The sequence below is a fragment of the Marmota flaviventris genome, chromosome 12 (genome assembly GCF_047511675.1).
Source record: "Marmota flaviventris isolate mMarFla1 chromosome 12, mMarFla1.hap1, whole genome shotgun sequence".
Classification (NCBI taxonomy): Eukaryota; Metazoa; Chordata; class Mammalia; order Rodentia; family Sciuridae; genus Marmota; species Marmota flaviventris.
In genome coordinates this window covers 36,961,955-36,976,230 of record NC_092509.1, presented here as the reverse complement: position 1 = coordinate 36,976,230, position 14,276 = coordinate 36,961,955, and the positions used below count along the sequence as shown (strand labels likewise).

General features: G+C 35.5%; 1 protein-coding gene and 1 non-coding gene across 2 annotated transcripts in view; both read right to left on the bottom strand.

Annotated features, from left to right (window-relative positions):
• The window catches only part of Cubn (cubilin), a 275,809-nt gene that overhangs the window by 194,563 nt on the left and 66,970 nt on the right, over positions 1-14,276 (bottom strand). The window contains exon 23 of the mRNA XM_071619663.1: positions 2,360-2,552. Coding sequence (XP_071475764.1) covers positions 2,360-2,552 — 193 coding nt within the window. The remainder of the gene's footprint in view (positions 1-2,359; positions 2,553-14,276) is intronic.
• On the bottom strand, positions 5,250-5,355 carry LOC114087222 (U6 spliceosomal RNA). Its single transcript, XR_003581760.1, has one exon. It is a non-coding gene; the product is annotated as a U6 spliceosomal RNA (small nuclear RNA).

The window sequence follows — 14,276 nt, the reverse complement described above, 5'->3', positions numbered from 1 at the left end:
ACATTTGACATTTGTTTTTTAGGGATTGGCTAGCTTCACTTAGCATAATCTGCTCTAATGCCATCCATTTCCCTGTAAATTCTATGATTTTGTCATTTTTTAATGCAGAGTAATACTCCATTGTGTATAATTCAGCAAAGTGGCAGGATATAAAATCAACACGCATAAATCAAAGGCATTCCTGTATATCAGCGACAAATCCTCTGAAATGGAAATGAGGACAACCACTCCATTCACAATATCTTCAAAAAAAATAAAATACTTAGGAATCAACCTAACAAAAGAGGTGAAAGACTTATACAATGAAAACTACAGAACCCTAAAGAGAGAAATAGAAGAAGATCTTAGAAGATGGAAAAATATACCCTGTTCATGGATAGGCAGAACTAACATCATCAAAATGGCGATATTACCAAAAGTTCTCTATAGGTTTAATGCAATGCCAATCAAAATCCCAACGGCATTTCTTGTAGAAATAGAGAAAGCAATCATGAAATTCATATGGAAAAATAAAAGACCCAGAATAGCAAAAACAATGCTAAGCAGGAAGTGTGAATCAGGCGGTATAGCGATACCAGACTTCAAACTATATTACAGAGCAATAGTAACAAAAACAGCATGGTACTGGTACCAAAACAGGCGGGTGGACCAATGGTACAGAATAGAGGACACAGAAACCAATCCACAAAACTACAACTATCTTATATTTGATAAAGGGTCTAAAAGCATGCAATGGAGGAAGGATAGCATCTTCAACAAATGGTGCTGGGAAAACTGGAAATCCATATGCAACAAAATGAAACTGAATCCCTTTCTCTCGCCATGCACAAAAGTGAATTCAAAATGGATCAAGGAGCTTGATATCAAATCAGAGACGCGCCGTCTGATAGAAGAAAAAGTTGGCTACGATCTACAGTCGGTGGGGTCGGGCTCCAAATTCCTCAATAGGACACCCATAGCACAAAAGTTAATAACTAGAATCAACAAATGGGACTTAATCAAACTAAAAAGTTTTTTCTCAGCAAAAGATACAATAAGAGAGGTAAATAGAGAGCCTACAACCTGGGAACAAATCTTTACTCCTCACACTTCAGATAGAGCCCTAATATCCAGAGTATACAAAGAGCTCAAAAAATTAGACAGTAAGAGAACAAACAACCCAATCAACAAATGGGCCAAGGACCTGAACAGACACTTCTCAGAGGAGGACATACAGTCAATCAACAAGTACATGAAAAAATGCTCACCATCTCTAGCAGTCAGAGAAATGCAAATCAAAACCACCCTAAGATACCATCTCACTCCAGTTAGATTGGCAGCCATTATGAAGTCAAACAACAACAAGTGCTGGCGCGGATGTGGGGAAAAGGGTACACTTGTACATTGCTGGTGGGACTGCAAATTGGTGCAGCCAATTTGGAAAGCAGTATGGAGATTTCTTGGAAAGCTGGGAATGGAGCCACCATTTGACCCAGCTATTCCCCTTCTCGGTCTATTCCCTAAAGACCTAAAAAGAGCATGCTACAGGGACACTGCTACATCGATGTTCATAGCAGCACAATTCACAATACCTCTAGCCCTTTTTTATATTTTATTTAGAGACAGGGTCTCACTGAGTTGCTTAGGGACTCGCTAAATTGCTGAGGCTAGCTTTGAACTTATGATCCTCCTGCCTCCCCAGCCACTGGGATTACAGGCATGTGCCACTGTGCCTGGGTTCCTTATTTATAATCAAAAACTCTGTGAAAACTTTAATATGAGGTTGCTATCCTGCCTTCATTTTTGTGATATAACTAGATCAAATGGACAGTAAATAGCCTAAAATTTAAATTAGAAAGTAGGTATAAAGAAAGTAGGTATTCAACAATAGCAAATATTTCATTTCAAAGTGGTAATACATCTGTTCTCTTTTTTTTAAAACATCTGACTTTCTTTTTTTTTTTAAGATAGAGAGAATTTTTAATATTTATTTTTTAGTTTTCGGCGGACACAACATCTTTGTTTGTATGTGGTGCTGAGGATCGAACCCGGGCCGCACGCTTGCCAGGCGAGCGTGCTACCGCTTGAGCCACATCCCCAGCCCCCATCTGTTCTCTTTTCACGGATAAAAATCTGAAGTTTATTTCTAAACATTCCCTAAAAAAGTATTACATCAAAATAACCACTGACTTTTATGTACTTTTTTCTATTTCTTCTGTCAGGCTTCAAATGACAAATTTTATCTCTTTTAAGGAATTACATAGCATAGCAGGGGGCTTTACAAAGAATTTTCATGTATTTTTTCTTAATCTTTCCAGGAATGATTATTAACAAAGATAAATAATGTCAGAGATCATTGTGAAATAATTAAAGTGATTACCTGATTTCCACAAAATCTCCTATGCAATTTCCATTAATGCCTTCCTCCAAGGAGAAGTTTGTGAAGTGCAATGCAATCTGTTGATTGGGTTCCACTGTGATCCTATAAATGCATTCCAAGTTATTGGGGTAATTATTGGGGAAGTTTGGAGAACTTATCGTCCCAGAGGAATCTGTGTAGTCTTCCAAGCATGCTGTAAAAAGAAACAAACCACAAGAGAGAAAACAGAAAACATTACGCCACATTTATAATACATTCAGTAGGATATACTTCATTATTTGTGCCTATGTTCTTGATTTTCAGTAGGCCTCCCTGGAATGTTCGGATAATGATTTCATTTTGAAATGAAGTTTTTGGAATCTCAGAGGCAAAACAATTATTAGCGGCACACCTTAGCCACATGATAGAAATAGTTACATATATCTTGAAAGGGCTACTTCTCTTATCTTGAGTGTTCTAATTTTTCTAGTCCATGGAAATTACATTAAAATTGGCTTCAATTTAGAAATCTCAGAAGGGCCTTAGAAATAATTCAGTTCAGCTCTTCTTTTCATAATCTTACTTTAAAATTGTTTCCACCAAAGAACGTATTCATGAGAAATAACAAAACAGTTTCCTCAGCCATGGAGTGAAGAGTAGAAGACACGGCTTGGAGACCATTGTGACCTTGAATCAAAGCTCTTTTCCACCATTGATAAGTTCTGCAAACTTGGGCAAGCTACAGCACTTCCCTGAGCCTTAGTTCCCCCATCTCAAAATTGGAGAGTTCTTTGTACCTCTGGAGATAAGTGTAAGAATTAGTAATAATGAAATTAAAGTGCTCAGTCCACCATGTATGTCCAATAAAGATAGTAATCATCATTATGTTTCAGGATAGAAGAGGTGAAATAAAGTATAAATCATGAGGAATAAGGTAAATTATTCATATAAATTATCTAGCCGAGTACCTGGAAAATGATATATCCTAAGTAAATATCAACTGTTCTAGTTGACTAGCTTTCAACTTTACCTGTGCATTTCTTCAGATTCTGTATTTAATAACTAATCCACACAGTTTCCTATGCTCTCCAATCTGAGGTATTTTATATTAAAAAAATCTAATTTGGAGATTTTTAAAATGTATCTTCAATTGCATCCAGCAATGACCTAAACCTAGGGCTCAGGAATAGACAGAGGTCTCTGACTTAAAGATTTTGGGAAAGAATAAGCTACTATACTTTATTGCAAGTGAAATAAAATGAAGCTCTTTAGTTATGCTATTTCCCCAACTAATGCTATGTAATTGTATTCCGAAGAAAAACAGTCATCACCAGTATTGGGAGTACAAAGATGCTTAATAAAATATTATAGGTTCTTCTATCTATGTGTAGCCCTCAGGATAATGAAAATTTAATAAATATTTGGTTTTATTCTCTGTAAAATCAAGGCTTTACTTTATTGAAGGAATCCATAGTGATATTGAACCACAAAAGTTATATTCGACTCCCAAAGCTTTCTGTTCTATAGTCTGCCAAGATTTTTCCACAAGGGAGAAGGAAAGAGGAAAAGTCAGTGAGGAAGAGAGAGAGAGGGAGGGAGAGAGAGAGAGAGAGAGAGAAGAGAGAGAAGAGAAAAACATGTAGAGGTAGAATACTGAATATTTCAGATCAGTAATAAATATTAGTAAGATAAAAAAATCCATGGATCGAAAGGACATTCAATGAAAGCTATGACCAGGATCCCTGAATTAACACAACTGTCAGATCCACTGACCCCCACACAGAGAAGTTACAGCTTTAGCCAGCAAGTCAAATATTTTGAGGAAATTATCTGTCCAACTCACTTGTACTTAAAGAGAGAATTCTCCTTGCTTACCTACTCTGCTCCCAGAGGGCAAGTATTGTAAATCTCTAATGAAACTTTCAATGAGTCTGCAGGAGAACGTTGCATATAATTGGGTTCCCTGGGAGGGAAGCCTGACTAAATGCCATTTTGAACAGTAATGATGAGTAATTTTCTTATGCCTAGGTTGTATGCCAGTGATCACTCTGGTAGTTGGTGGGAGTTTGCTCATCCCTACTGAAGCTTCGAATCATACATGAAGATTCCTTGCCGTTGCTAGCACAAAGGTAGACCACAGTGTCTGATGTGTTGGAGTGACCTTGATACTGTTCATTTTGTCTGAAATGCTTTACCAAATAATTCTCCCTCCTCCGTTGCACATTCTTCAACAAATAAATTCATCCCTGTCATTTAAAGTCCAGTTTAAATATCACATCTGTGAAAACTTTCTCAGCCAAGCAGAATTAATTGCTCTATACTCAATAAAATTTTATGCAAATAGCAATTTGATCCCCAAACATATTTTTTGCAATTGTTTTTATGTGAGTATATTTCCCCCACTAGGTCTTAGGATATGAAAAAGGTCCTATTAACCGTGATTAATTGTCATTTACCACAGAACTTGGTCCAGATCAGGTCCCAGTAACATTTGTTAAAAGTGCATTATATAATGTGTTGAAGACTCAAGGGGTGGGAAATGTACCTAATTTTTTTGGTTATTATTAATTATTTTCAAAATAATTTTTATTTGTTCTTTTTAGAAATATATAACAGTAGGATGTATTTTGATATATTTTACATACATGGAGTATAACTTCCCATTTTTGTGGTTGTACACAATGTGGAGTTTCACTGGTTGTATATTTACATAGGAATATAGGAAAGTTATGTCCAATTCATTCTACTGTCTTTCTTATTCGCATCCCCTTCCCTTCCCTCATTCCCCTTTGTCTAATCCAACGAACTTATTATTCTTCCCTACGCCCTCCTTATTGTGTGTTAGCATCCACATATCAGAGAGAGAACATTTAGCCTTTGGTTTTTTGGGGATTGGCTTACTTCACTCAGCAAAAATATGGAGCATCTCACAAATCTGCGGCCATTCTTGCACAGGGGCTATGCCAATCTTCTCTGTATCATTCCAGTTTTAGTATATGTGCTGCCAAAGGGAGCACACACGTACCTAATGTTCTTCTACCCTCTCTACCTGACCCAGTTCTTCTCTTTCAGGCGACTCCACTATTCCCTTACTATAACCTCCTCTATTTTTATCACCACAAATTTCCTTTCTCTTTCTATCCTCTTTTCTGGATTGTTTGAGGTTCTTTAATATTTTATCATGTTTATTCAATCTAAAAATAGGAATCTCTGCTTCCAGCCATGACAATCAATTTGTACTGAATTAGCCCCTTTTCTTAACAAATATAAAACCAAGCAAATTTTTGGACAGTAAGCAGTATAAGATTGCTGTTCTAGATGGAAAGGAAACTTATGAGCTAGACTCTTGATTTCTTTGGTTCTAGAACTTGGCGGAATTTTCTGACCACAGCAGTGAGCTGAAGCCGAAGTAGTGAATGACAGTCATATGAAGCAGAGGAAGCCGAGATCTGAGTTTAGCACTGCCTAGAACCATAAGGAAAGCTACCGGGTGGAAGAAGGATAGAGAGGAGAGCCAGATGTCTGGCTATGGCTCCCATCAGTCTTGGCAGAGCCTGGGCTGAGTAACAAGGAGTGAGCACACCAGAGAGCTGATACCGTTAGTCTGGAAACAGAAACAACATGTTTGAGGTCAGGGCAACTTTCTGAGCCAGAAAGGAAGTACTTTATCTACACCCCACAAATTCAATTGAGGCATCTAAAAGGTCACACTTTATAAGTGAAGACCTTGGCCAAGAGCAGGCCTTCTTTACAGGTTCCCTACCAGTGTGTAAGTTCGAATCTTAAAAAGACTTACAGGAATAGCTGGGCGCAGTGGTACACACCTGTAATGCCAGCGGCTCCAGAAGCTGAAGCAGGAGGATCTCGAGTTCAAAGCCAACCTCATCAATGACAAGGTGCTAAACTACTCAGTGAGGCCCTGTCTCTAAATACAATACAAACTAGGGCTGGGGACGTGGTTCAGTGGTTGAGTGGCCTGAGTTCAATCCCCGGTACCTCCCCCCACCAAAAAAAGACTTGCAGAAATGATATAGCTTGGAGATTGAGATCTACCAAATCAGAGGGCCATGGGAAACACCTAGAAAGTTTCACAAATACACCTTTAATATTTTAAAAATAAAAGCCTACATCAGTACAAAGTAATTGGTCAGATTTAAAGCAAAAATAATAGTAAGGTAGAGTTTATAATATATAGAGAAAGAAAAGATATAACTAAAATAGCAAAGAGAAAGGGACAGGTTAAATTACACTATCACGAGATTATTACATTTGTAAAGTGGGAAGGGGAGATTGTGGAATATGAAGTGTTCCATGTGAAAAATGAAGTACAAGGTGTAAAGTTTAAATCCACAGCATTATTAAATCTAACCAAACCAAACCAAAGAGGTATTATTAAAAATCCATTAAAGGAAATAATATGTATTATTATGTATTATGTATTATAATGTATAATATAATGTATTAATAAAATACTCTGTAGATAAACAAACAAAAACAATAGGAAATAGTAACAGAAGAGGCATGGGAAAAAAATCATGATGGCATGCTAAATCCAATCATATCAACAATCACTGTACCAACCAACTTAACCTAATTGGCCATTGAAGAATACCACTCTCATAAATAGCAGACTACTCAGGTTTCCAAGTGCACATGAAATGTACAGCAACATGGGTGAAGTGCTAGACTGTAACACAGGTTTCAGTAAATTTCAAATAATTGAAAACTTAAACGGTTTTCTTTAAATGGATAAAATTGAATTATAAATCAGTAAGATGTTTTGAAAAACTACAAATACTTGGAATTTAAAAAACAGATTACAAATAATTCATAGATCAAAGAAGAAATCACAAGGGCATTAGAAAATGCTAAAAGCTGTAAATTGATGAAGATTATCAAAATCTGGGATATGAAGGAAAACACAGTGCTTAACGACATATTAGTTTTATTTCATCTAGAGAAACCAGAAGAAAAGCAAACATAGCCAATAATTAAAAGAAAAATAACATAGATAAGAACAAAAGTCAATTAAATAGAAAACAAAATCAACAGAGAAAATTAACCATGCCAAAAATTTTTTTAAAAAATAAAAAATCTGAAAAAAAAACCATTAAAATCAAAAGAATTGTATCAACATTGATGAAGGAAAAAACAGAATGAATACAAACTATTATTTTTGAGAATGAAAGAGGAAGTATCACTACAAAATCTCTAAGACTTTAAAAGAAAAGAGACTATGATTTTAAAAACTGCAAATAAATTTGACAACATAGATAAAATAGAAAAATTTTTTCAAAGTTACAAATTGCCATAGTTGACTCCAGAAAAAACAGAAAGCCTCTGTAGCCTCTATCAATCAAAGAAATTATATTTACAATTTTAAACCTTCCTGCAAAGAAAACCATATGCTCATTTACCTTCACTTATGAAATCCTATTAAAAAACAAAGGAAACGTTTATACTATACATACTTAGAAAATGGCGGGGAAGGTGAGACGACACCACCTACTGCATTTTTAAGACTAAATATTACTCCATAATAAAACCAAAGATATAACAAAAGAAAAAACTACAGAAAAATATGTCTCATAACCATAGATGCAAGAATCCTTAACAAAATTTAACTTAACAAATGCAGAGGGACATAAAAATTACAATGTGTCATAACCAAGTAGAGTTTATCCTTGGCATGCATAATCGTTTTGATATTTGAAAATTAATCAACATAATGTGCCATATTAATAAGATTTAAAAAAGACTTGTGATAACAACAGAAGATGCAGAAAAATCATTGAAAAATTAAAAACCCATCCTGATAAAAACTCTCAGCAAGTACAAATAGAATGGAACTTCTCAACCTGATAAAAGGTATCTATGAAAAGACCACCATCATGCTTAGACAGCAAAGGAGTAAATGTTTTCCTCCAAGATTAAGAAATGGGCCAATGTGATCAGTCTCATTCTTCCTATTTAACACTGTACAGAAAGTCCCTAGTCATTACTATAAGACAAAGAGAAAGACAGAGAAAGGAAAAAATAACACTGTCCTTATTCACAGTTATGATCTTATCTGTAAAATATACTAAAGAATCTAATAAAAATCTATCAGAATAACTAAGTTTAGTGAGGATACAGTATATACAGTATACAATAGACGAATATGTGAACATTAATTTAAGTGGCATATGTTAGCCAAACTGGACTATAAAATTTCATATGCTATCTATAACAGCATAAAACACAAAGTTCAGTGGGAATGCAAACGCTCTATGCTAAAAGCTTTAAGACACTGCAGGAAGAGATTAGAGAAAATCTGAAGAAATGGAGAGGTAAAACATGATCATGGATGGCAAGACTCAATTTGAGAAGTTATTTGTTCCTAAATCGATGTAAAATTTCAATGAAATTCCCAACAGGTTTAGGGAGGTGGGGCAAATTGAAAAGCTGCTTCTAAATATGTATGGAAATGCAGAGGATCTAGGATAGCCAAAACAATTTGGAAAAAATAAAAGGATCAATAATGTGGAAGTTTTAAACTCTCAGATTTTAAGATACACCTTAAAAGTAGATAATTTTAAGAAATGTAGTATCCTTTTGTTAGAAGGATAAATATATACATCAGTGGGATTGAACAGAGATTTTAGAAGCACACACATGTATGTGGGTAAGTGATTTTCAACAATAATGCAAAGGCAATTCAGTGGGGGAGAAAGAGAAGAATCTTTTCACCAAATGGTACCTCATCAGTTAAATACCATTTGCTAATGAAACAGGCTTGGATATATAACTTACATAAAATTGGAAAATCAAATAAAAATGAGTCATTAGACATAAAACCTCAAACATAAACTTTGTAGAGGAATGCATGGAGAAAGTCTTCCTAACTTTGGCAGGCAACATTTCTTACACACAATACAAAACCCAGTAAACATAACAGGGAAAAGAAAAAGGATCTATTGGACTTCTGCTCTTCAAATGATAACATTCAGAGAAAGAAAAGGTTAGCCACTGTGAGCAAATAGCCGCCATACATTTATCTGATGAAGGACCGACTTCCATCCAGAATATATAACATATGACTCAATAATAAGAAAACAACACAAACAAAAATGAGCAAAATGGTTCCTATTAATGGACCCCTGACAAAAGGAAGTACATGAATTGTCAAAAAGTCCATGGAAAGGTACTCAGCACTATTAGTCACATGAGAAATGCAAATAAAAACCACAAGATTCTTCCACACAATGACTAGAGGTTGATAATAAACAGACTGACAATATCAAGAAGTGGCCAAGATGTGGCAAAGTGGAATTCTCATTCATTTAGAATATATGAAATGATATAAAAACTTTGGGAAAAATTCTATTCCTAAGCAACTCCTTAACTGAAAAATCCACAAAACACTTGCACATCAATCTTCATAGCAACTTTTTTCAAAATAGTGGAAAAGTGGACACTACTCAACTAGTCTACAAACAGGTAAATGGGTAATCAAATTATCATACATCCATGTAATTGAAGGCTATAAGCAATAAAAAGAACTACTAATAAATCAAACATGAAAAAAATTTGAGTGCATTACACTAAATGAAAGAAGCCAGACCCAAAAGGGTATATACAGAGTGTGCCCACACATGTTTGCTTTTGAACAGTTAAAACTAATCTACAGTGACAGGAAGAAGGTCTGCAGCAGCTGGAATGGAGGATGTGACGGAGGTGACTGACCAAACAGACACTAGGAAATTTTCTTGGGTGATAGTATGTTCTTGAATGGAGAGGTGGTTAAATGTGTCTACACATTTGTTATAATGATGGATAAGTTTTGTTTTGTGAAATTACAGAATAAAAAATCTCTGTTATATTAAAAGTTTAAAAGGTTTGTGTAAAGATTCAGTTCTCTAGAGGAAATCTAATACATAATTCAGATATCCAGTGAGTAAAAAATAAAATTAAAATAGAGAAAATATTCATTTGAAGAGGCATCTACTGTCAATATTAAATAATAGACTATTTAATGTTAAAATTGTGCTGAAATTTTATGAGAGTCATGTATGATTTTTAGGGAGAAAAACAATAGTTGTCTGTACTATTCCTTGAAAAGTTAAGAAACTTCTCTTACTTGAAATTGAAATCTATAAAGTGGCTTACTTTTCTTCTCTTAACAGTAAAATGGCTCTTCCTAAAATAATCTTAAAGGGCTGGGGGTATAACTCAGTATATGCTTACCTAGGATGGGTAAGGCCCTAAGGTTTGATCCCTGGCACCTCCCCCCCCCAAAAAAAAAAACTTGTAAAATAATAATACTGAAAAATAGTACTGCTAAGCTTTAGTTTCTTCTTGTGCTTTGCAACAAGATAATTAATTTGTAACAAATAATTAAGTTTGAATGTGTTCCCATAAAAGGATATTCATGTTGTCATGGTGCTTTTTACATCAATCTAAAATGCAAACATAAAAATACATCAATGCTCACTGTTTTATATTATGTTGTTGCTAAAGGAACATTCACATCCAATAGCAGTTGGCCTGTTATTATGGTCTAAGAAAACTGACAAAGAGATGAAGAAGTAAAGTACAATTCTTCCAGCCCCTGTATCAAAGGGAGTAATGGAAAAGCCTGTTTCTGAAGATCAAAGACAATTCTTGGCAGAACTCCCAAAGTTTTCACTCTGATCAACTTTAAAAAAAAAATTAAGAAGTGAAAATATGTAAATGTCCCTTGTGTATCATTACAAAATCACAAAACTAGGTTTTTCTAAAAAGTGATCATGTTCCTCTGCCTTCACTAAGCATTTTCAAATAAATTCTTGCATAGCATTAAGCACTTGGTCAAAGGGGAGTTCTGGAAACAGGTCAGTCCCAAAAGATTAGACCACAGGAATAGGAGGCACCGATCCTGTGGAGAGACTGCATTGCTTACAGAGACTGTAGATCTTGGGTAAGTAGTCTACACCTCCCCTACTTGCCTTATGGGATAACTTATGTGATTGTCCAGTCACATTATGGAGCCACAGTGGCACATGCCTGTAATCCCAGCAGCTCAGGAGGCTGAGGCAGGAGGATCCCAAGTTCAAAGCCAGCCTCAGCAAAAGTGAGGTGCTAAGCACCTCAGTGAGACTCTGTCTTTAAATAAAACACATGCACGTACACACACACACACACACACACACACAAATAGGGATGTAGCTCAATGCCTGAGTGCCCCTGAGTTCAATTCCCAGTACCCGTCCCCCACACTAAAAAAAAAAAGAAAAGAAAAAGAAAGAAAGAAACTATCTATAAACATGATTTCTAAAATCACTTATGAGACTTTTTGTTTCTGAATGAATCCATATGGCTCAGATTTTCCAGATATGTGGGAAATAAACAGCCAACCCAAGGAACCATCATGGGTTTTTATTGGCATGTTTTGTTTAACATTCCTTAAAGCAAAGACTCCAGGGAAGATATAATTACAGGTTCAATTTCTTCCTTAGAAAGATGAGGCCTTCCTAACTTAAATCTAACATTTTCTACAGTTTGCTGCTAGATGGTCACAGTTGTTGCTTTTTCTTTTCCTTCACAGCAAAGTAGCTGCTGCAAAATTGTGCTTGGACATGAGTAATTATATTTTAAATCTGCCAAAGTCAGGGTAGTCCTTTATAGCTATAATATCATTTTAACATTGAATTACATCACATTTTTTCTTCTTTTTATTTTCACTGATTTTGCAAAACAGCCAGGCTCTATCATCTCCATTTTTAAAGAGCTGTGGGTGAAGGATCTGAGACCCCTAGAGATTATGCTCTGAAAATCACTTAGTTCAGACATGGCCAAGATAAAATTTGAATTAAAGTCCTCGAGTTTCAAATCCTGTGCTCTTTAATGAATCCAGGTTACTTTATAGAGGAAATGTCAACTTGGGAATGAAGACAAGTAGGGGGACTAGGAATGTCACAAATCAACATTCTGTTCACCATTTTTATTCAAAGGGCCAAGAAATTTAACAAATTAGGTAAGATAAATGAACCAATCTGGGAAGAGCTAGGATAGCTGTATGTGCCATAATACAAGAAAACACTAACCAATTAGAAAGTGAATCTTTTGGAGACGAATAGACTTACTAAAATTCCTTTCCAGAAGAAAGATATCCAAGTATCTAAGCAGAAAATTCAGAATTCAAGGTAGAAAGAATAGGAGAGGATTATGATTTGCCCAGAGTAGTCCACATTAATATCAAGCTGGATATGGAGACCTGACTTCTCCTCAAGGCTTCCTTTCACAGTATCAAGAACAGCACTTTCTAGTAGTGCCATTCGCCATTTTCTCTTGGGATTTTACAGCAATTTATACTCTAAGACTTGACTTTCAGGGTCTTTGATGAAGTATAAAGACAAAACTTCATGAGCTCCACTTGAATTTCTGAGTAAAGAAAAATCTACCCTAGACATCTCTATTTAATCAGAATTTCTGGATGAAACCCTGATACCTGAATTTGTAACAACACACTTCCCTCCTCCCCAAGCTTCTTATGAACATTGGAGTCTGAGAATGCTGCCCTGACAAGATTGTAGTTTAAAGTAGAATGATTCTCTCTACCCATTTCTTCTAAATAAACTCTTTCTAGCTCTCTGGTTTATCATTTCTTAACTTCCTACTCCTAGATGTCTTCTGGGGGCTTATTCCAGGATGACTGGTGAAAAACAGCACTAAACACCAGTGTGTGTGTGTATATTGGCAGGGGGGTTGTCTTTGTGATGGGGATGAGGAGATTGGGCCGGCTCACTTTTACCCTATATTGAGGTGTTTTTTATTATTCCTGGTCATTTCCCTTTTTTTTATTATTTCCTGGTCATTTCTCTTTGCAGAAAATATGAGAAGTTCACCACAGTTATACTGTAGCCCTGAAATGAATGTTACCAATTGCACCAGGTGAAGTTCATCTAGGGAATTTCCAAGAGCAAGTCGAGACACATGGCAGAAGACATGGATTACATGTTGAGACTTGATTGTTTAGTTTGCCTCCTAAATCAACTAGCCATGTATTTTTGGGACAAAAATTCAACATTCTAACTTCTTTCTTCCTCATTTAAAATTATTTGGACTAGGTCTAAAGATGTAGCTTAGTGGTAGAGTGCTTGCCTGGCATGTGAAAGACCTTGGGTTTGATCCTCAGTACCACACACGTGCACGAAAGGTGTGGAGAAGGGGGAAAGAGAGAGAGTGAGAGAGAGAAGGGAAAAAATTACTTGGCCGAGATCTGTGTTATGAGCTTCTTTGACACCATAAAAAATGATATTTACATCAATAATGCTCACACAGACATACTACAAACTTCATGGAGTGATAACTAACTTTGTGTGATAACTCTGATACCTTCATGCTATTTTCAATTCTACTCCATACTTTGAACAAATGCAGTCATGAATGAGTCATGAATTTACAGTGTGAAAAACCATGGATTCAATGCTATATAAGTTTTTATCTAATATTAAAGTTGAAAATGAATTAATTAGATGTCTCTGCTCTTGTTTATACTTTTAATGTACACTATTAGTAGGATTATCTATTTATGTATATGCAATAGATTTTAAAAGAATATAAAATTTCAAATTAAATTGGCAAATTTAACTAATTATATTCTCTTGGGATTCAAGTGTTTTGTGCTTTCAGTCATCAAGCACTGAAAACCTCATCTCCTAATCACTTACTAAGAACTTCTTAAGAGTTGCTATCCAATAATATTTTACTTGTTACTTCTTTCATTTCTGTTTCCCCAGGAACATCTGGAGGAAGGCAGTAACAGAGTGCAGAGGGAGGGAGTGAAAGTAATGACAAGAAGTCATCTCTTTCCTCCCAAACACATACTTGAGGGTTGACATCATAGCCACATGGCATGAACTACAGATGAGAAAAGAACTGGATTTAAATCAGGAAAATTCACCTTTATCATATGAAG